The 18,835-nt window shown below is 51.8% G+C and overlaps 7 protein-coding genes across 7 annotated transcripts; 3 read left to right on the top strand and 4 right to left on the bottom strand.

The window, feature by feature from the left end:
* Positions 1-370: 370 nt before the first annotated feature.
* BCR37DRAFT_345973 (Sec1-like protein) lies at positions 371-1,918 on the bottom strand (the record flags this gene model as incomplete). Its single annotated transcript, XM_040867653.1, has 1 exon — positions 371-1,918. One exon carries the CDS (start codon positions 1,916-1,918, stop codon positions 371-373), a length of 1,548 nt encoding a protein of 515 aa, XP_040726039.1.
* A 99-nt stretch (positions 1,919-2,017) lies between these two features.
* BCR37DRAFT_392202 (Phosphatidylinositolglycan class N-domain-containing protein) lies at positions 2,018-4,484 on the top strand (the record flags this gene model as incomplete). The annotated part of the gene is made up of 2 exons (XM_040871117.1): positions 2,018-4,442; positions 4,468-4,484. 2 exons carry the CDS (start codon positions 2,018-2,020, stop codon positions 4,482-4,484), a joined length of 2,442 nt encoding a protein of 813 aa, XP_040726038.1.
* On the bottom strand, positions 4,093-11,398 carry BCR37DRAFT_378707 (uncharacterized protein). Its single transcript, XM_040869107.1, has 2 exons — positions 10,880-11,398; positions 4,093-10,842 (listed from the first exon to the last, which is right to left on the bottom strand). Exons 1-2 carry the CDS (start codon positions 11,169-11,171, stop codon positions 4,538-4,540), a joined length of 6,597 nt encoding a protein of 2,198 aa, XP_040726037.1. The 5' UTR covers positions 11,172-11,398; the 3' UTR covers positions 4,093-4,537.
* A 69-nt stretch (positions 11,399-11,467) lies between these two features.
* On the top strand, positions 11,468-11,997 carry BCR37DRAFT_378706 (uncharacterized protein). Its single transcript, XM_040869106.1, has one exon. It carries the CDS (start codon positions 11,632-11,634, stop codon positions 11,848-11,850), a length of 219 nt encoding a protein of 72 aa, XP_040726036.1. The 5' UTR covers positions 11,468-11,631; the 3' UTR covers positions 11,851-11,997.
* A 991-nt stretch (positions 11,998-12,988) lies between these two features.
* Positions 12,989-14,653, bottom strand: BCR37DRAFT_346087 (KRI1-like family C-terminal-domain-containing protein; the record flags this gene model as incomplete). Its single annotated transcript, XM_040867661.1, has 1 exon — positions 12,989-14,653. One exon carries the CDS (start codon positions 14,651-14,653, stop codon positions 12,989-12,991), a length of 1,665 nt encoding a protein of 554 aa, XP_040726035.1.
* An 86-nt stretch (positions 14,654-14,739) lies between these two features.
* BCR37DRAFT_277156 (Utp14 protein-domain-containing protein) lies at positions 14,740-17,454 on the bottom strand. The gene has a single exon (XM_040866804.1). The coding sequence runs from the start codon at positions 17,343-17,345 to the stop codon at positions 14,778-14,780; it is 2,568 nt and encodes an 855-aa protein (XP_040726034.1). The 5' UTR covers positions 17,346-17,454; the 3' UTR covers positions 14,740-14,777.
* Positions 17,455-17,522: 68 nt separating this feature from the next.
* Positions 17,523-18,400, top strand: BCR37DRAFT_378704 (uncharacterized protein). The gene has a single exon (XM_040869105.1). It carries the CDS (start codon positions 17,933-17,935, stop codon positions 18,260-18,262), a length of 330 nt encoding a protein of 109 aa, XP_040726033.1. The 5' UTR covers positions 17,523-17,932; the 3' UTR covers positions 18,263-18,400.
* The last annotated feature ends 435 nt before the right edge of the window (positions 18,401-18,835 follow it).

Here is an 18,835-nt window from a genome sequence, read left to right as displayed (position 1 = left end):
GATGCCTGCTCTGATGTTGTGTCGTAAATTGCAAATATTGACTTGCAATTGAGTGACCAGAGTAACGCTGTTTGGAAGATGGTGCAACGCATTGACATTACGGATGAGATTGCCTTTTCAAGCAGCGAAGTTCTGAAACTGGACCAGCCAATTTGATCTTGGATGATGAAAGCAGGCCATCAGATCATTCTTGTACAGAGAGAAGGTATCAGACTCTGAAGAGGTGGAAATTGGTGTCGGCGTCATCATTTTCCGTCGCTGAAACCATCGAATGAAGGAGAGAGAGAAGGGTCGCGGAAACTTCGAGTAATCCAAATGCGGTGGTGCTAAAAGAGAAGAGTTCAAGAGTAGTGCGAAACTGTTGCGCCCTTCATACAAGCATCTCGTTCGCCGTTACAATTTTACTTGTCAAGATGAGCACTTCTCTGTCCATACGATGCGCCAACAGCCGTACACCTGCAAGCTCAGTAGCCGTGCAGCCTCCAAGAAACACCACAACCATGACATCTTCTGCATGCGCACGGCCCGTAGACTGGTTGATACTGACAGAGGGTCCATGCAAAGCCTTGTAGAGGGTCTCAAACTTGTCGACCGCCGAATAGTTGACTAGGCCTTGGAAGATGCGCAAGCTAAGTGGAATGTACCCAGAATACAATTGTCCCAGGTCAACTTCGTCATTGTCCGTCAGCAAGTTCCAGCTTCGGGAGAAGGAGAGCCAAGAGCCACGACCACGATCGGCTGCAGGTGAGCGAACAACAAGCATACCTTGATGTGCAAGACGCTGAACAGTCAGAGTAACCTGATAGCCGTATGCTTGTGCTAAGCGTTGAACAAAGAAGTCGTGCTGTGCGGCTTTGATGCCATTGTGAACCAGGCTCCAACAGCATAGGAGACGCAACACAGCTGGCAAGGGCGCCTGTCGAGCAATCAACAATTCGAGGGCCTGGACAATGGAGGCTTCTGGCTCACCACTATAAATGCTTTGCTCAAGCTCAAGCACGCGCCGAAATTCTGGTGAGCGTGTCCGTTGCATCAGAGCCTCTGCCAATTCCACATGCGTTTTGAGCTGCTTTTGCGAGCCCTGCAATGTCGGAATCTTGCTAACGAACGCCTTGAGGGCCGATGTTGTTTTTGCGCCATGCCGTTCATCGAAATCAGCAGCAAGAGTCGACGCCTTGCCAGAGAGCTTTGGTCCCACTTTGGAAAAGTTGTCACCTCGCAAATCGTAAAAAATGTCATCATTCATTTTGCCTTGTAGTTCTGCAGGTGTAAAGGTCTCGCGCAAGAGGCCTTCGTACGTCAATTGTGTGAGCATGGGCGTGAGCAAGTCTGTTTGACGATCCATCATGATGCAGTCGCCTAACGTTCCTGGCTCAATCTCTTGCTTTTGCTCAATCGCAACGTCTGCTCGCAGTTGCGTGAGAAGACTGGCCAGCTGTTGTGCAGCGATGCCTTTGCCAAGTAGACGATGTAGTAAGCCGTACTCTTGTTGCAATTCAACGAGGCTGACTGCTGCATTGTAGACGTGATCGCCGTCAATCATGATTAGGTCTTGCTCGACTTGGTAGTGATGAACAGGCAAGATGCAAATATCGATGCTAGCAGAGACTGATTGTATGGCCTCATCAAATTGCAGCGTCTGACGCGGCACAAGAATGAGTGTGACTTGCTTCCCGGGCATTGCGGCGATGCGACAGACTTGAGCAGCACAATCGAGTGTAGGCCGACAGATAACAAGCACTTTGGTACTGAAGGCCGTTGCATCAAGCCATTGTACGCTTTCGGCGCCATGCTCTTGTAGCAGGCTAAAGGGTGCGAGAGAAGAGATCAATGGAGAGAGCGTCTTGTCTACGAGAAGAGACTTTTTACCAGCAACTTGACCCAGTAGACTGAGCAGCTCTGCCTGGCCCGGGCCCATCTTGTCGCCCAGGTGCACTCGGCAGGTAGCTCAACAGTGTAGTGTCGTGGTAGCGACTTGCAAGCTTGAATTCTCGTTGGACGCGACGACCACCAAAGCATGCTCTCGCGCGCGCAGCTGCTCGGGGTCGGCGTCCTCTTCCACCTAGTCTACCTCCGCAGCATCTTTGACATCTACTTCAAATCGCCCGTCGTCCACCTCGACAGCCAATTCCTCTCGACTCCTACCCCGGCCGCAGACCGGCTGTTCCTCATTGTTGGCGATGGGTTACGCGCCGACAAGCTCTTTGAGCATCCAGAGCTAGCGCCTCATCTACACAGCAAGGCACTGCATCACGGAAGATGGGGAATTAGTCATACGCGCGTACCGACCGAGTCGCGGCCTGGTCATGTCGCATTGATTGCGGGACTCTATGAGGATGTATCTAGCGTAACAACTGGTTGGCAGCTAAATCCAGTCCATTTTGATTCAGTCTTCAATCAATCCGACAAAACACACGCATGGGGTTCGCCAGATATTCTGCCCATGTTTCGAGAAGGCGCATCAGACAAAGGCCGCGTTGATTGCAATATGTACGATGCGCACAAGGAAGACTTTACAGAGCAGTCAGACGCGCTAGATACATGGGTCTTTGACCGTGTCACAGCCTATTTTGAAAACAGGCCGCCGACGCCGCCCAAAACGATCTATTTCTTGCATCTGCTTGGGCTGGACACTGCCGGCCATGCCCATCGGCCATACTCAAAAGAGTACCTACACAATATTGGCACAGTCGATAGGGGCCTGGCAGCGCTCGAGAAGACACTAGAAGCTGTCTTGACGCCAGATGAGCTAGCCAAGTCTGCCTTTCTGTTCACGGCAGATCATGGCATGAGTGACTGGGGCAGTCACGGCGATGGTCATCCGGACAATACGCGGACACCTTACATCGCATGGGGTGCAGGTTTCCTTCGACCAGATAGACCTCAGCCACACGCGTCCCTCGAACTACACCACACTGTTGGAGAGTCTTTTGGTTGGGACGTCGAGAGCCGCGCGCGTATAGATGTTGCCCAAGCCGACCTCGCGGCACTCATGGCGTTTGCCATTGGAGTGCCGCTGCCAAAGAATAACGTAGGAACGGTTCCTGTGGACTTACTTGAGCTCTCTGCAGAGGAGAAACGGGACGCCTTACTTCAAAATGCGCGCCAGATTCATGCACAGTACGCTGCAAAGCTAGCACTCAAGAAAAAGCAGCTGAGACTGACCCAGGTCAGGCCTTTTACTTTTTCCCAAGACTTTGGAGCAATGGCAAGTCCAAATGCCTCCCAGTGGATTGCAGAATCTCTCAATGGAATGCGCTATCTGCAGCGATACGACTGGCTGTTTTTGCGAACGACCGTCTCTCTTGGCTACATTGGCTGGATGCTTTTGGCACTGCTGTTCGTTGTGCATGAATTCATCTCGCCACTCACGTCCCGCAGAAGCAATTCAATACCTTTGTTGGCCGTAGGTCTAGCTGCCTATCTTTTAGAACGCTCGGCGCCCATCAGCTACTACGCCTATGCCATCTTTCCCCTCTTCTTCTGGCACCACATCATTCGCTATGCAAAGCCACTTGATGTGCGGCCCTTGTTCGGCACCATTGCCCTCGGTCTCTTCATTGTCGCAGCGGCAACCCAAACATATACAGACCGCCGCGCTCTTTCAGTCCTGCTCGCATTTGCAAGCACGACGCCACTCTTTTATCCAGTCCCGGCTCGGCTTGCCATCAGATGGGCTGTCCTTTGTTTGGTCATGGCCTCGTTCACTCTTCTGCCGACTGTGCAACAAAATAACACTGCGCTCGTAGTAGCAGCCGGTATCGTCATGTCTCTCATCGGTCTAGCATGGATCTTGTATGACGGTGGCAACGCCATCGTGGGCGGACAAGTCGGCCTTATTTGCTTGACGGTCTGCGTCACTGCCTCGTCAGCTCAAAGTCTTGCTGCCAAGCAAGGCTTATCTACAGGTAATCAGGTGGTTGGCTGGCTATGCCTTGTTGGATCTCTCGGTCTCCCGCTGCTGCATGGTCGCCAGTCACCGACAGATCGGCTCATGGTCTTATTTCTCACCTTCTGCCCGACATTTGTTATCCTGAGCGTCTCTTACGAGGGCTTTTTTTATCTCACTTTCTGGGCACTCCTTTTGACTTGGACACAGCTAGAGTCGTGTGTGCCGCGTAGCTCACCCTTACAGCCGTCGGACTTGCGCATTGCATTTTACTTTTACGCCCTCATTCAAATTGCTTTTTTCAGCACAGGCAACATTGCATCCGTTTCGGCATTCACCCTCGACTCTGTCTACAGACTGTTGCCCATCTTCAATCCGTTTGCCATGGGTCTGCTATTAATCTACAAGCTTCTGGTCCCGTTCATTGTGCTATCGGCAAACTTGGGCGCCCTCAACAAACGTCTAGACATCAAAAAGTCTGCCATTTTCAGTATGGTTCTCATATTTTGCGATGCAGCGACGCTCGTCTTCTTTTGGCACGTCAAGGATGAAGGTTCTTGGCTCGAGATTGGTAGCAGCATCTCTTGCTTTGTGATTGCAGGTCTACTGACCTTGTTTGTCACCTCATTAGAGTACCTGTCTAGTCTACTAATTTAATATCCGTTGGCATGCCAACAAGCTGGCTGCCAGCACATCAGCAATAATTGGTTTTGCACAATATCCATGCATACCGGCCTCTATCGCCCTCTCACGATCACCCTTCATGGCATTGGCCGTCAGTGCAATGATTGTTGGAACCTGCTTCCCAGAAGCAGCGTACTTTTCGCGAATGATCTTCGTCGCGCCATAGCCATCGAGACGAGGCATTTGAATGTCCATCAATATCACGTCATAAGCATTGGCATTTTCCTCTTGAACAGCCAACTCGCCATCCTTGACATGGACCGTGTCGCCGTATCCCATGCGCTTCAAATGCTGCATCGCAACTCGAGCATTGATGAGGTTGTCTTCGGCAAGCAGAATGCGCAACGGATGCCATGCGCCCATATTGACCGGATTAAGCTTGTCTTGATGTATCGGCTGAGTGGTGGCCACGCGGACTTGGGGATAGAGTAGTTCCGCCACGACCTTGGCCAAGCGCCTGCGTTTGACTGGTTTGATGAGAAATAGATGCCCTCCGAATTCCTGGCGGTCGCCAAAGCGAGACAGACGAAGTACTTTGCAAAGCGGGTCATGCTTGGTCAGGATGGTCAGCATTGATTCTGCAAGTCCGTAGTGGAGGTCCACAAGCGCGACTTGATATGTGCCAGATGGTTGCTGGATCGCCTCTCTGAATGCTTCGATGTCGCTCGTTTTGGTGACTTGCATGCCCAGCCATTCAAGACTTTCACTCAATGCACGCATGGCCACCTCACTGTCATCCAGGATCAGTGCACGCTTACCAGTGAGTCGCTGTGTAGCTGGATGCGGCTGAGGTTTGATGTCTGCCTTCACTTCCGTGACAATGGTAAAGTGAAATGTCGAGCCTTCTCCCACTGTAGACTCGCACCAGATTTGTCCGTCCATCAAATGAACAAGCTTTTCTGAGATTGCCAGGCCCAAACCGGTCCCACTATAGGCGCGTTGTAGCGACGAGTCAATTTGGGAAAAGAGCTTGAAAAGCTTCTTGTGGTCTTCCTCGGCGATGCCAATTCCAGTGTCGCAAACACTTACTTGTACACGGTACAAGGCCAGACCTTGTGCACTTTGTTCGCGCAGCAGTGTAGCATTAGACATGCAGGTGACTGAACCCTTTTCTGTGAACTTAATGCTGTTGCCCAGTAGATTGATGACCACTTGCCGGAACCGTGTCGCATCATTCAGAAGCACATCTGGAAAGTCCAAATGGTCATTGAAGTATGCCAGCTCGAGCTTCTTTGAGGCAGCTCGTTCAGCCGTAATTTGCAAAGCGCCTTCAATGCATTCGCGCAAAGAAAATTCCTCTTTGTGTAATTCAAACGTGCCGTGCTCCATTTTGGAAAAGTCCAGAATGTCATCAATCACACGCAAAAGCTCTTTTGAGGAATTGCGGATGGTCTCCACGTAGTCAGTCTGCATAGGCGTGAGTGGCGTGTCTAGAAGGAATCCACTCATGCCTAGGACTGCGTTGAAGGGAGTTCTGATTTCATGACTGATTGTTGACAAAAATTCAGATTTCATGCGATTTGACGCCTGTGCTGCATCTTTTGCCACTTCCAAGTCAGAATAGAGTCTTGCCTTTTCAATGGCTATAGCAGCCTGCGAAGCCAGAAAGTTGAGCAACTCAACGCGACGTGGGCCAAAGGCATACGCTGTAAAACTGTTTTCCAGGTACAGGATGCCGATGAGCTTGACATTGGTCTGGATGGGCATGCACATGATGGAGCGAAGCCGACGACCTTTGAAGTAAGGATCTTGTCCAAACTTCGCTTGAAATGAACGATGATCTTGACCAGTCCCGAGCACCGTAGCTTCTCTAAGCCGAGCAACATAGTTGACAAGGGAAGAAGGAACGATGGCAGAATGTAGTTGCAACGGTTCATGTTCGATAATGTCAACCTTGGAGCTGCCGGCCATGCCTTGACCACGGGCTTCGAGGTAGAGGCTCCCATGATCAACCAAGAGTAAAGCACCATAGTCGGCTCCCGCGTTGGTAAGTACCGACTCTACCAATCGTGTCAATACCTCTGAGACTTGCAAGACATCAGCAATAAGCACACTAGCCCTCAGGGCGACATCAAAGTCGAATTCTGCCATGTCGGCCGGTCGTCGATGTGGATCGCTGCCCGGTTCAGACACTTTTGTGGATCTTGTTTGAGTCGAATGTGTGATTCGCTTGGACAACTGCGATTGGGTACTACCAGAATTCTGGCCCTCTGGTGCGCTTAAATTGCTGCTCTCAGCGTTCGAAGGCCGAGCCAAGACCGCAGGTCTATTGCGAACGCTGCTCTTGCTTTCGTTAAGACTGCGTTCGCTTGGGTCAACTTGGTCAACAGACAAAGCTTCTGGATCCACTTTCCCGAGTGTCCCATCACGATTGTATTGCATATTGACATGACGGAAGGGTTCGAGGTGATCAACAGCTCGTTCCCTTGTATCAGCTGTGAACAAGTCGGGATAGAGCGACTCAAGATGTCGTGCTTTGGCACGAAAGCCTGCTACACGGAACCCATCATACGCATTGTAGAGGTGACGCAAGGCAATTTTCTTGTTTTTGACTTCGAGCCAACGCCACAACCGCTCAGCAATATGGGCTGCCTCATGCACATTACCAACTTCTAGTGCAGCTTCATAAGCGGACTCCCACTTCTCGAGTGCATCAAGATCACGCCCCTCATGCCGCAAAAGCTCGGCTTCGATGAAGAGGAGTTGGTGTTGGAATGTGCTGCTGATTCCTGTGTTGTAATGCCGAAGTCTCGAAAGGTGCGAATCGAATAGAGCAAGCAAAGTCGGCGACAGGGATTTGTACCAGCGCACCAAACACGAGCACAAGAGGAATGACCATTTCGCGATGTAGCACACACCTTGCGTACCATGGGCATATTTCTCCATCTCACTGGATTGCTCGAGCGCAGTCGCAAGAGGCGCATGAAAGTAGGTCGCCGTCATGAGTTTGTAAAGGTACAACGCAAAAATCTGAGGGTGTGAATTCGTTTCAAGCAGCGCTTCCATCTCGTTTTTGGTGGAGAAGTGGTCGCCTTCAATTTCAAAGCAATCTGCTGTTTCGGACGAGTAATTGACGTAGGCTTGCAGTTGTATCGCCATGTACCAAATGCCAGCTCGCTGCTTGTAACGCAGAACTAATGGCATATACGTAGACATACGTTTCACAACGCTTGTCAAGGGCTCACCAGCCCAAAATGCGTATGTGCAAGACTCTGTCCAAGCGTAACAAGTGTATTCCACATCAAATGTTTGAAGACCCGTAGAGATCGCAGAATTAAAGTACACCAAGCATGCCCTTGTTGGTTCGTTCCACCAGCTTATGTGCGAAGAAAAAACCTTGTAGACTTTCGGTGCAATGGGTGAAACCGCAATGGCTGTTGAACGGTCAACAACCTTGACAGACGCTTGTCCAAAATGGTAACCCTGTGCGCGTGTTTTGGCAGACATCTCGGCAAATGTGATCGTGACACCGTACATGAGAATTGGATAGGCAGCAGATTCTGCAATCGTGCCGTCCTTGAGTGTCAGGTCCAGAGCAATCGCGCACAAGCATTGTAACAATTCTGGTCTGGAAAGGTAGATTGGTAACAAGACAGCAGCCATCAGCGTCTGAGTCAAGAGGACGTCCGGTTGCGTGCATTCTGGCATGTCTGCGATTTTGTCAATTTTTTCAAGAGACAAGTCGAGCCTCGGCGACATTTCCTTCAGCATGGCAGAGGCCTTTGCACCCGACATGGGAACATGAACACCCAGAAGCTGTAGTGCTTCAACTCCGACGTCGATTGCAGGTTGCAGTTGGTCCAGGCCCATATAGACATTGACCAGACGATGAAGGATACGCGCGCGTCGGCTATTGCCATGCACCTTTGTGGAGATATCTCGAAGAGCTTCTACCGCACGCTCGTAGTCATGTGAAGCGTACATGGCATCCACGTATGCAAGCTGAATATTGAGCATCTGTGCTGTATTATCCTCCCACCATGACAACGGAACAAGCTTTTTACAAATTTCGAGATAGGCAAGAGCAGCTTCAAATGCAGTCGAGTGGAGTGCTCGCTGTCCAGCACGCATGTTGAGCTCAATGACAAACGTTTTCTGCTCTTCTTGCAGGACAGAAAGCCCACGATTGATTTGATTGACGATTTCGAAAATGTTTGCATCCACATCATCTTTTGCGGAAAAGTGTTCGTGCAAGCGCATGCCAATGTCCAAATGGGTCTGTGGCCGGTCAGCGTCTGGCAAGAGCTGATATGCCGCTTGTTGCACACGATCATGCAAGAAGCGAAAGACAGCATCCATTGAGTCGTCCGAGTCTGCTGCTTCTCCGCCAAAGTCGGCAAGAGCTAACGGACGCTTGTACATGCTATTGACGGGCACAACGAGTCCAGCTTGCAAAGCGTCCCACAAGTCCTTTGATGTCTCCGCCACGCGTTGTCGAGAGACGACAGACAAAAGTAGTAATGAGAAGCGATTTGAACCAATACTTGCCGCCAGCTGCAGGATGCGCGTCGTTCGCGTTCCTAGATTCCGAATTTGCCTTACGAGCAAGTCGACCACATTGACTGGCAATTCTTCTTGCATTATAGCGCCCAAATGGAAGCGCCATTGCTTGGTATCAAAATCGAAAAAGAGACGTCCGCGAGCATGCAAGTCTTTCAGGAGCTGTCCAACAAAAAATGCGTTACCATCAGTCTGTGCAACCACCAACTTGACCAAGGTCTCAAGCTCTGGGTTGTCTGTGTCTACTGGCAGCTTCAAGGTTGCAGAAACCATTTCGCGCACAGCAGCGTACGACATGTTGCCAATTTCCAGCACGAAAATCGGAACCTTTTCGGCCTCAATCGTTTGGAGCATCTGCAATGCGTGATGGCCCTCGAGAACCTCGTTGTCACGGTACGCGATGAAGAGGGACAGGCTATGTTGTTGGTCCGTCGTAGCTGCAATGGCGATTTGCGCAAGTAGATTCAACTCGTTTGACGAACTCCACTGGACATCATCAAGGAAGAGTACAAGTGGACTGCCTCTCCGGCCGAAGACCAAGAGGAAACGCAAGAAGACGCCGATGAACCGTTGTTCTCTTCCGGCAGGACCAAGATCTGCTAGATCAGGAAGCCTTACTTCCCGGCCGAATAGGGAATAGAGCTCTGGGAGGACCTCAAACATGGAAAGAGCATCTAGACCAAGTGCTTCCATGATCAGTGCTTTCCAAGACTCGAGCTGTCCCTCTGGCTGAGCAATTACTTGACGCACAAGCTCAGATGCTACCTGTAGTAGGCAAAAGAATGGCAAACCGCGCTTATATTGATCGAACTTTCCAGATGCATAGAAGGAACTTGCCTTCATGACTGGCCGGTGAATCTCGTTGACAAGTGAACTTTTACCGGTACCTGAGTGGCCTTTGACGATAACTACATTGGCTCCTCCTTCTTTGACTGCTTCAAAGCAACTGAGAAGTCGTTGAACATCTGCATCTCTGCCAAAAAGTCTTTGAGGAATGGTGAACTGCGATGCTGAATCTGCATGACCAAGCACAAAATCTGTAGTCATAAGATCTGAGTGATTCCAATCCTTCAGCATGACAAGATCGCTGAGTAGCCCCGCTGCAGTCTGGTATCGGTCCTCTGGCGTCTTCGCCAGTAACTTCATGACAATGGCGGAGATGACGGGTGGAATACTCCCGCTGATGATGTGTGGCTCGATTGCAAGTTGCGCAATGTGTTTATAGATGAGCTCCGGTGCATTTTCAGACATGAATGGGCATCGTGCGGTCAGCAGAAAGTAGAATGTTGCTCCGAGTGAGTAAAAGTCGCTGCGATAATCTGTGGATCGATTGATGCGACCAGAAGCTTCCGGCGAGATGAAGGGCAAGTGTTGAGCCGTGATGTGTCCGTGAGAGGTGTCCTCGTGCTCAAGCTGCGAAGAGCAAGTCATGTCATAGATCATGCCAGTGTGTTCCAGGTCCACGCCCAAGCTGAAGGGCGATATGTTCCCATGTGTGATACCCTTTGCGTGCAAACTACTCAGGATGGTCGCAATGTCGATGGCAAAAGATAGAAACGTCCCCACGTCAAGAGGTCTGGGCTCGTGTGCGGACAAATTGGCAGTCAGCATGTCCACTTGAGCGATGTCCCGCTCAAAGTATTCGTAAGAGAATTGTTCGCCGCCGTCAAAAAAGACTAGCATGAGACCATGTCCATTATTACAGGGCTCCATTGCGTGTGGTTTGCCGACATTAGGCAAATCACTGATGAGTGTTTGACAGTACCATTCTGGAGTTAGTATGATCCACGGTGCAATCTGACTTGCCATGTCTGATCCGCGTTACTGCGTCTAGATGATGCAGATGCAAGACTGCTTTGATGAAGACCCTAACGTCGCGCAGCTTATGCCGTGCTCGTATTCCGTATAGATGATTCGCGGCGTACAAGAGGGTGACCTCTGAATAGTCTGAAAAGGAAGACCCAAGGTCTGAAGGCGCCCCTCGAGGGCCGCCGGCAAAGACTGCACTGAGGCTCGAGCTGTCTCTGTGTAAAAACGGCGGAATTGGCGTACGCTCATTCATGTCGGCCTCGAAGGGCAAAGAAGATCCTCGACTCATCTAGTGTGCGCCTGTTGCTCTTCCATGCGACGTATGTCGCTTGATGACCTCAAGTGTACAAGCTGCTCTCTTGCCGACAGTCTTCAAGGTTCTAGCAGCCAAAGCTCTAGCAGTAGCCTAGCTCTAGCTGCACATACAGAGGTTCGACAATTCTATCCGACATGCGCGCCGGCAGATTGTGCCGTAGCGTGCCGCAAAATTTGCCCGGCCCCGCCTGCATTCTGCCCGTATGCCCGTGCCCGCGCCGCGGACGAACACGGACAAAAGATCAAATGTGCCCGGAGGGTCCGGGCAAACCCACTTCGCCCGCCCTCAAACTTCGCCCGTGAGAGCCATCTTGTGAGTGACTCCGGACATCTGCCTCGCCGATGACACGAGACGTTCTTGACCTTCCGGAATCATAAAGACTGAAACGGACAATCTTGAAAGGAGTCGCGACTAGCGAGACTGTACACTGTAGATGGTGCATGCAGCATGCACCTGTGTGTCCCAAATAGCACCACTCACACTCACTGGCCTTCAGAGTCTCAGACTGCTCAAATCTCCATTTGCCAGCGTGGCAGCGCAGCGCTTCCTCAGAGCGAGCCTTCTCGGCGGGACGTCTTCTGCTTCCGCATGTTCGAAACAGAATGAAAGGCGATTCCCTGGCGATGCTCATGTGCCTTGGAAATTGGTCTAAACAAGGTATTCTGAAGCAAGGTTGGAGATCCAAAAAACGATAGAGCATATCAAGTTATCAACCACTATTATATCAATCAATCTTCGTCGTCGAAAGTGTTGTCCGTTGTGTCATCTCGTGAATTGCTCCTAAGCCCGGGCAGACGGGCAAATGGCAGGCGGGCGCGGACAAAGGCATTTTCACGGGCAGGCGGACCGGGCGAGAGCCCTTCATCCGTGCCCAGCTGCCCGTGCGACACCCTAGATTGGATGCGATGCGATCATCACACGTGCCCTCCCGAATCTTGACAGGCGCCGGCAAATCCTGACAACTCTGATGGACGGTCAGAATCGAGAGCACGGACGTCGTCTGCCAGTTTGTGTCGTTGCGTTTGCTCTTGTACATGTAGTCATCCAGCTGGGTTGTATACGTAGAGGCATGTCGATGACCTCAGGAGCTTCCCTCCCTACACGCTGAACAAACACGATCGCACCCCTGACAGCTGCTGCAAGCTCAGTCAGATGCACGAAGAACCAGCAAGTCTCGCATGAGCACGCAAGGACATCCAGTGCCGAGTGTCAATCTATTCAGCATGAATCAGGACCCAAGCTGCGATACAGAGCAGCAATCAGCAGTACGCCTGTTCGAGTCTGTTCGTACTCTCTTGCTGGAGCTCAATACACTTGTCGTCTCGCTCTTCTACCATTGTACCTGCACAGACATGCATGCTGGTCCGTTTGAGTATGTGTGCGCAGTGCACCATGGCGCACCAGTACCATGCACGGCAAATAGCTACACGATGCACACGCTCGATAGAGCTTCACTCATGCTGATGGACCCAAAGCACTTTCCTAGGAGGATGGCAGACTCGCCTGAACGTATCGCTTTACTGGCTGCTATGGTGCGTCGCTGCTATCGCATCTATGCGCATGCCTACTTCCACCATCCAGAGTTGTACGCAGACGTCGAGGGTCGAGCACTTCACTACAAAGCTGTGGCAAGGGAGTACAATCTCTTGAACGAGAAGGAGTATGTAATTCCAGACGACCGCTCAGATTCGCCAGAGCAGACGCATCGCGAGGACGATGGCTCTGCAGAGATCCCCATCGTACGCGACTTTTCACCTTTTGCAACGGTTGCTATGAGACACTAGAGCAGCTTATTCTTTACGCTTCCGCTTCTTGCTCTCTTTTTTCTCTCCAAGCGCTACCTCGCGTGATGCCCACTTGCTATCCTCCCAAAGTTGCTTCTGGAATCGCTTGACTCGCTTCTTTGCACCAAGTTTTTTGTGGTCTCTTTCGCGCTTCTCCTGATCTCTAAAGGCAGCCAGCTTCTTGAGTCCTGCAAACTCATTCAGATCCTTGTCATCTGCAAACAAGATGTCTTCTATGCTCAAGCCAAAAGTTTCTGGAGCTGTTTTGCGGTACTTGAACACTGTGCCATCACCCAGTGGGTTGACAGGGCCAATCGCTTTGTCCACGAGCGTGTCAATCTTGGCAGCCCGTTCCCTGCGTTCTCGATGTGTGAGTGTTTGTTGCTTCTTTGGCGCTGGATCTTCCTCGACGTCTGCTTGAACCGCATCCTCATCCTCGGCGATGCCCAAGTCGTCCAGCTCGATATCGTCATCCCACGTTGGCTTCTCTGCATCCTTTTCATTGTAGTATGCTTCGTCAAACTTGCTCATCAGCCGCTTGTCCCAGTCGTCCGCATCAAAATCCGCCTCAAGGTCTTCCAAAGCGAAATCCATTTTGGTGCCTGTCACTTGCTCAATCTGCGCAATCTTGTCCTCCAGATCTTGCCGCTTCAAGTTGCGTAAGCGGTTGAGCTCTTCCTCGCGTTCAGTCTTTTGCTTGCTCTGCTTCGCCAGCTTGCTCTCTCGCTCCTTCTTACGCTTCTCCTCTTTGCGACGCAAACTTGGGACATCTCGCGGGTGTGACGCAAGCTCGAGCGCACCTGGCTCCTCATACCTGAAGTTGTACGCCGTCTCGAATTGTTCTGCTTTTTCTTCAAAGTCGCTTTCACTTTCACTCTCATCGCCAACAAGATTGCTGTAATCTGGTCGCTTTTGAGCATCCTTGTCGAGCCAGCCACGGTTCAAGACATAGTCCATCAAGAAGGCCTCACCTTCCTCAGCATCACTACCATCAAGCTTCTGCAGCACATCTGCATCGCCTGACTCGGCGAGTTGCTCTGCCAAGAAGTCCTTGTACGCCTTATCTTCTTCCTCCACCTCATCGCTCGTCTTCTTTCGCCGTACCAGAACTTCATCGTCACTATCGGCTTGACCTTCTTTTGTTCTGAAAGCAGCTCGTAATTCTGCTTGTTCTTGCACATGCGTCGGGATCTCATCGTCTGAATCCTGGCCATCATGTTCAGCATTGCCTTGGCCGGTCAAAAGCGTTTGCCTGTGCAAATCAGCAATGGTCACTGGCTTGGCCTCCTTCGTTTTTGATTTCGAGGCACTTTCTGTAGGCTCGTCGAAGAACTGAACATCGCTCTTATACACGTCGGCGTCTTTTCTCCGAATCTTGCTGAGAACCTTCAAGATGGTTGCATCAATTTGCGGCGTATTGAGCTCACCATCTGAGTCCTCCGTCTCGCTATCACTGTCCTCGCTACCCTCTGCCTTGTACTTCTCCTGCAAGCGATGCAAGTCCTCGCGTTTCTTGTTGTGTTCATAGCGCCGTGCGAATTCAGCATTGATGGTGAATCCCTCCTCATCCTCTGCTTCGTCCTGATCAAAGAGCACAGTCTCCTTGACCTCTGGCTCAGGCGACTTGGGTTTGGCTTGCGCCTTCTTGGCTGCCGACTTCTTACGCGGCATGTATACACTGCGGTGGTTGCTCTATCAATGCTTCCTAGCTTGTTGTAAGAAAAAGCGCCAAATTCTCACGGACAAAGATGCGCCATCTGAATACTGAGCTACTCTCATCACTTGAGCTTGTTTTCTATGCAAAAGGCCGTTGCATCGGGGCAATAACAGCTCCCTGCTTGACGACCACCTTGGGCATCGTTGTGCGCTGGAAGGTACTCCTCGTAGCCCACTCCTTACCCAACGGCATCTGCAAAGACCGCTCGTACTGCTCCTTTGTTGCGTACGGGAAGGGCACTGCAGCCGTCATGAGTGGTTTAGCCAATTTCATGCGCTTCTCATTGATCACGACATGCGCCAACCCTTTGTCCTTGCGTGCCTCCACATCCAGTCCTTCCACTTTGCGAATAAAGCGCTTCTTGGGCTTTCGCTTAATGTCAGCGCCTGTCCATGATCCCCACCCAGGCAACGTCTCGTCAATTTCTTGCGGCGCATCTGCTTGCTCTGCAGCTTCTTTTTCAGCAGCAAACTCAGCAACAACATCATCACCGGCAAAGGCCTGTGCAACGAGATCTTGCTGTAATGCAGGCTGCGCGTCATCTGCAATGGTCAAGACTTTTGTCATGTCCAGCGCTGGCTTCATATTGCCAGCATGCTTGGGTGCTTTGGTTGCCTTTTTGGCCTTGGCCAGCTTGACTGCAAACTTGTGAGATGCGTCGTCATCCTTTGCACTGACATGTGACTTGTCTCTGCGAGGCGTTGCTGTGAGCCAGGGGTTCTCATCATCATCCGCTTCAGGATCTGGCAATTCGCGGGACGATGGCGTTGGCTTGCTGCGTCTCTCGACCATATTTAGTCTCGCAGACGCGTCAGGATCGTTGTCTGATACCGCTTCCTGCGGCTCTTCTGGTGTTGCCTGAGCAGCAGGAGCAAAACGCCGACGACCAGCATTTCTTTCAATCAGACCCTCGACCTCTTCTTCGTCCTCTGCGTCCAAATCTCGTGCTTCGCGAGCATCTGCATCGCGCATGAATTTCATTGCAAAGACACCCTTGTTCGGCAACGCTTCTTCTTCCGCATCGTCAGCTTGGTCTTCTTCAGAGACATCCTCATCGTCCCCACGAATCTTGCGCTCGAGATCCTCTCCACGTTGGAGACGTTCAGTGATGGCCTGTCGACTGCCTTCACCATGATGTGCACGACCGAGCATCTTCTGCGCCCAAGCACCTGTGTTGCGATGCCGCAACTCCATCCGTTCTCTAGCCCTCTCCTCCTCCACTTGTCGCCCATCTGGCTCTTGCGCAGCAGCAAGCTTCTCCCTTTCCTTACGCTGTATGCGACGATATGATTTTGACTTGATCTTGGACTGTCGCTTCGCCTTAATTTCCTGTCGAAACATCAAGTCTCGCATAATGGCAAGCTCAGCACGTCGAGCAGCCACTTCTTCAACCGACAAGGATGCCATGGCCAAGTCTTCAAACGCAGCCACTTGCTTCTCGGAGCGCATACCACTCTCCTTGAGGATGGAGTCGATTTCATGCTCCAGATTATTGGATGGCTTGAACTCTGCTGCGAGCGTATTGGTGCTGCTGACGGGCTTTGCTGGCTCTTGGAGAGGAAACTTGAGAACTGGTGCTTCACGTAATTGCCGAACTGCAGGTTGCCACTGTGTAATTTGATCCTTGACCGTGTCATATGCAGCTGAGCGATCAATGCGATCTTGGATGGGTTTAGCAAGGGGTGCTTGAAGTGTTTCACCCTTTCCAAGTACAGCTGCCTGCTTGTCGCTCATACCAGCCAATAAATCATCCATTGTCAGCTTATTGGTGGTGGTTGCATTGTGCTCTGAAGCGGTGTTGGCTTCATTGACCTCGGTCAAATCACGCTTGACGCGCTTCTTGGGTGTCTCCGTGTCTTCATTCTGTCGTTTGCGGGCATCGAGTTGTTGGATGAAGCGTTCGAGAGCATCCTCGTTGCCTTCTTCGTCGCTTGGACTTTCACTGAGGATGTCGGCCGAGTCCATTTCAGAGTCTTCGGAGTCTGGCATTGATTTGTAGGGAATCTCATCCAGATCGGGACCGCTAGGTGCCGTGTCCTCCTCTGTGTCAGATTCCGTTGCTTTCTCCTTTGGCCCACCCAGCATCTCTGATAGATCCATGAGGTCTTGTCCATCATCTTCTTCAAAGTCAGAGGCTGATTCTTCTGCATCATGCTTTGACGCAGAGACTCCCCCGTCATCGTCCTCAGACTCGCTCTCGTCAGATGCAGCCTCAAGCGCATCGTCCGAGTCTTCATTCAAATCAATTTCCCGCCGCGCAAAAGTGACCTTCTTTGATTTACTTTCTTTTGCTCCCACCTCCTTCTGGAGCTTCTTGTCGAGTACAGACTTGGGCGTTCCATTCTTCTTGAGAGATCCCGTGAATTTGAATGAACTGAAGCGCTCTTCATCGCCAGACTCAAATGCATCGTCAGAATCAATTTCCTCGTCATCGTCTTCCTTCACTTGCCCTTGATCTGAATCGCCTTCTTCGCCATCATCATCGCCTTGCGCTGCGAGATTGAATGCATTCTGCGCACGATACTGCGACTTATTTTGCGATTTCCGCTTTGGCGCTTTGCGACCCCCAGCCACGCTAGAAGAAGCAGCCGGGCGAGGAGCAGTCCCTCTTCCTGCCTGCCGCGCCAATTTTCTCCTGCCAGACATGATTGACTGCCTGCACACTCGATCCACACGCGGTTGCTAGACCTCTCTGCCTCTTGTCGGCCGTTCAACTTTTTTTGAGATGGAAGCGTGAGACGTTCACCAGCCTCAGTGCCAAGCCGCAAGACACGTGTCAGCTGACCCCGCCCGTCTGCTGGATCCGTCGCTTGCTTGCCATGAGCTCGTGCCGGAGGATTATGCCCGGTGCTGCCAAGCAAGAAGCCCAAGTAGAGGTGTGTAGATGAAGCTGCTTTAAGCTATGTACGCACGCTACGTCCTTTCCTCGGGGCAGGTACTGGACAGAAGGAGAGTTGGCAGCTGAGTCTGAGCTGAGTGTACGAGATTGAGGCCAGGCAGATGAGCCAATGGCGAGTTTGCGCTGTCCAACGGCTGCACCTGTCAAAGCGGCGCCCGGGCCAATTGAAGGACAAAGTCTTGGAAAAGGGCAGCCAGAGCGGAAGACGGCCAGAGCCATGGCCAGCACACGGTGATGAAAGTGAGGGGCAGCCAGAATAAGCTCTGCGCCATATAAGCCCAGCAGCAGCATCCCTGCCTCTTACTCACCTCTTCCCTCCATACCAGCATCGAAAATGCAGACCACTTTCCTTACCCTCCTGCTCGCAGCAGCCTCCCAGGTCACTGCTCAAGCGCTTCCTGCTTGTGCAGACACTTGCGTCAAGGCCCAACTCTCCAAATTCAACTGCGCCAGCGAACTTGACTTTGGCTGTGTCTGTACACCTGCCTTCAATGCAGCCGTCACGCCTTGTGTCTTGTCCTCATGCAATGCTCAAGATGTTGCCACCACCTCTAGCTTGAACGGTGCCGCATGTGCTGCTTACGCTGCAAGAAGGGCTTCTGGCTCTTCCCCTGCTAACCTGCTCGCCACCACGACTGGGTATGTCTTCAGCTTGATGGGCTGAGCATTTGAACTAACATGCATAGTGCTGGTGTCGCTGGAGCTGGTAACGTTGTTGCTGCCACAAATGGTCTTGCAGCAGCTGCCAATGCTCAGCAGACAACCATGGCCGCTGCAGGCGGATCTGGTTCAGGTACGGGCGCTGCTGTAGGCGGTGCAGTCGCTGGCGGTGCTGCTGTTGCAGGCGCCGCTGCTGCTGGTAATGCTGGCAGTGGTGCAGCGACGACTGCCGGAGCAGCTGGCGCAATGGGTTCACTGGCCGCTGCCTCTGGATCCGGTGCTGCGGGTGGTATGAATGGTGGCTCGCTTGCTGCAGCCTCGGGCGCATCCGGCTCAGGCTCTGGCGCCATGGGTGTCCAAAGCACCTTGGCTGCTGCATCGAGCAGGTCCGGCATGCAAGGCATCTCGCGTTCAATCATCCCTGGCCAAGGCAGCAGTTTGTCACTGACGGCTCTCCTGGCAGGTGCCATGAGTCTTTCTATATTGGGCCTCGCATTGATCTGAGACGTCGCGTTCCTTCGTAGATCAACCTCAATTGCCCCTGAGTGCTCGCAAAATTGAACTTTCGCTTTCAACA

Source organism: Protomyces lactucae-debilis (genome assembly GCF_002105105.1).
Source record: "Protomyces lactucae-debilis strain 12-1054 chromosome Unknown BCR37scaffold_7, whole genome shotgun sequence".
Taxonomy (NCBI): domain Eukaryota; kingdom Fungi; phylum Ascomycota; class Taphrinomycetes; order Taphrinales; family Protomycetaceae; genus Protomyces; species Protomyces lactucae-debilis.
This window is presented reverse-complemented; position numbering and strand designations above follow the sequence as displayed.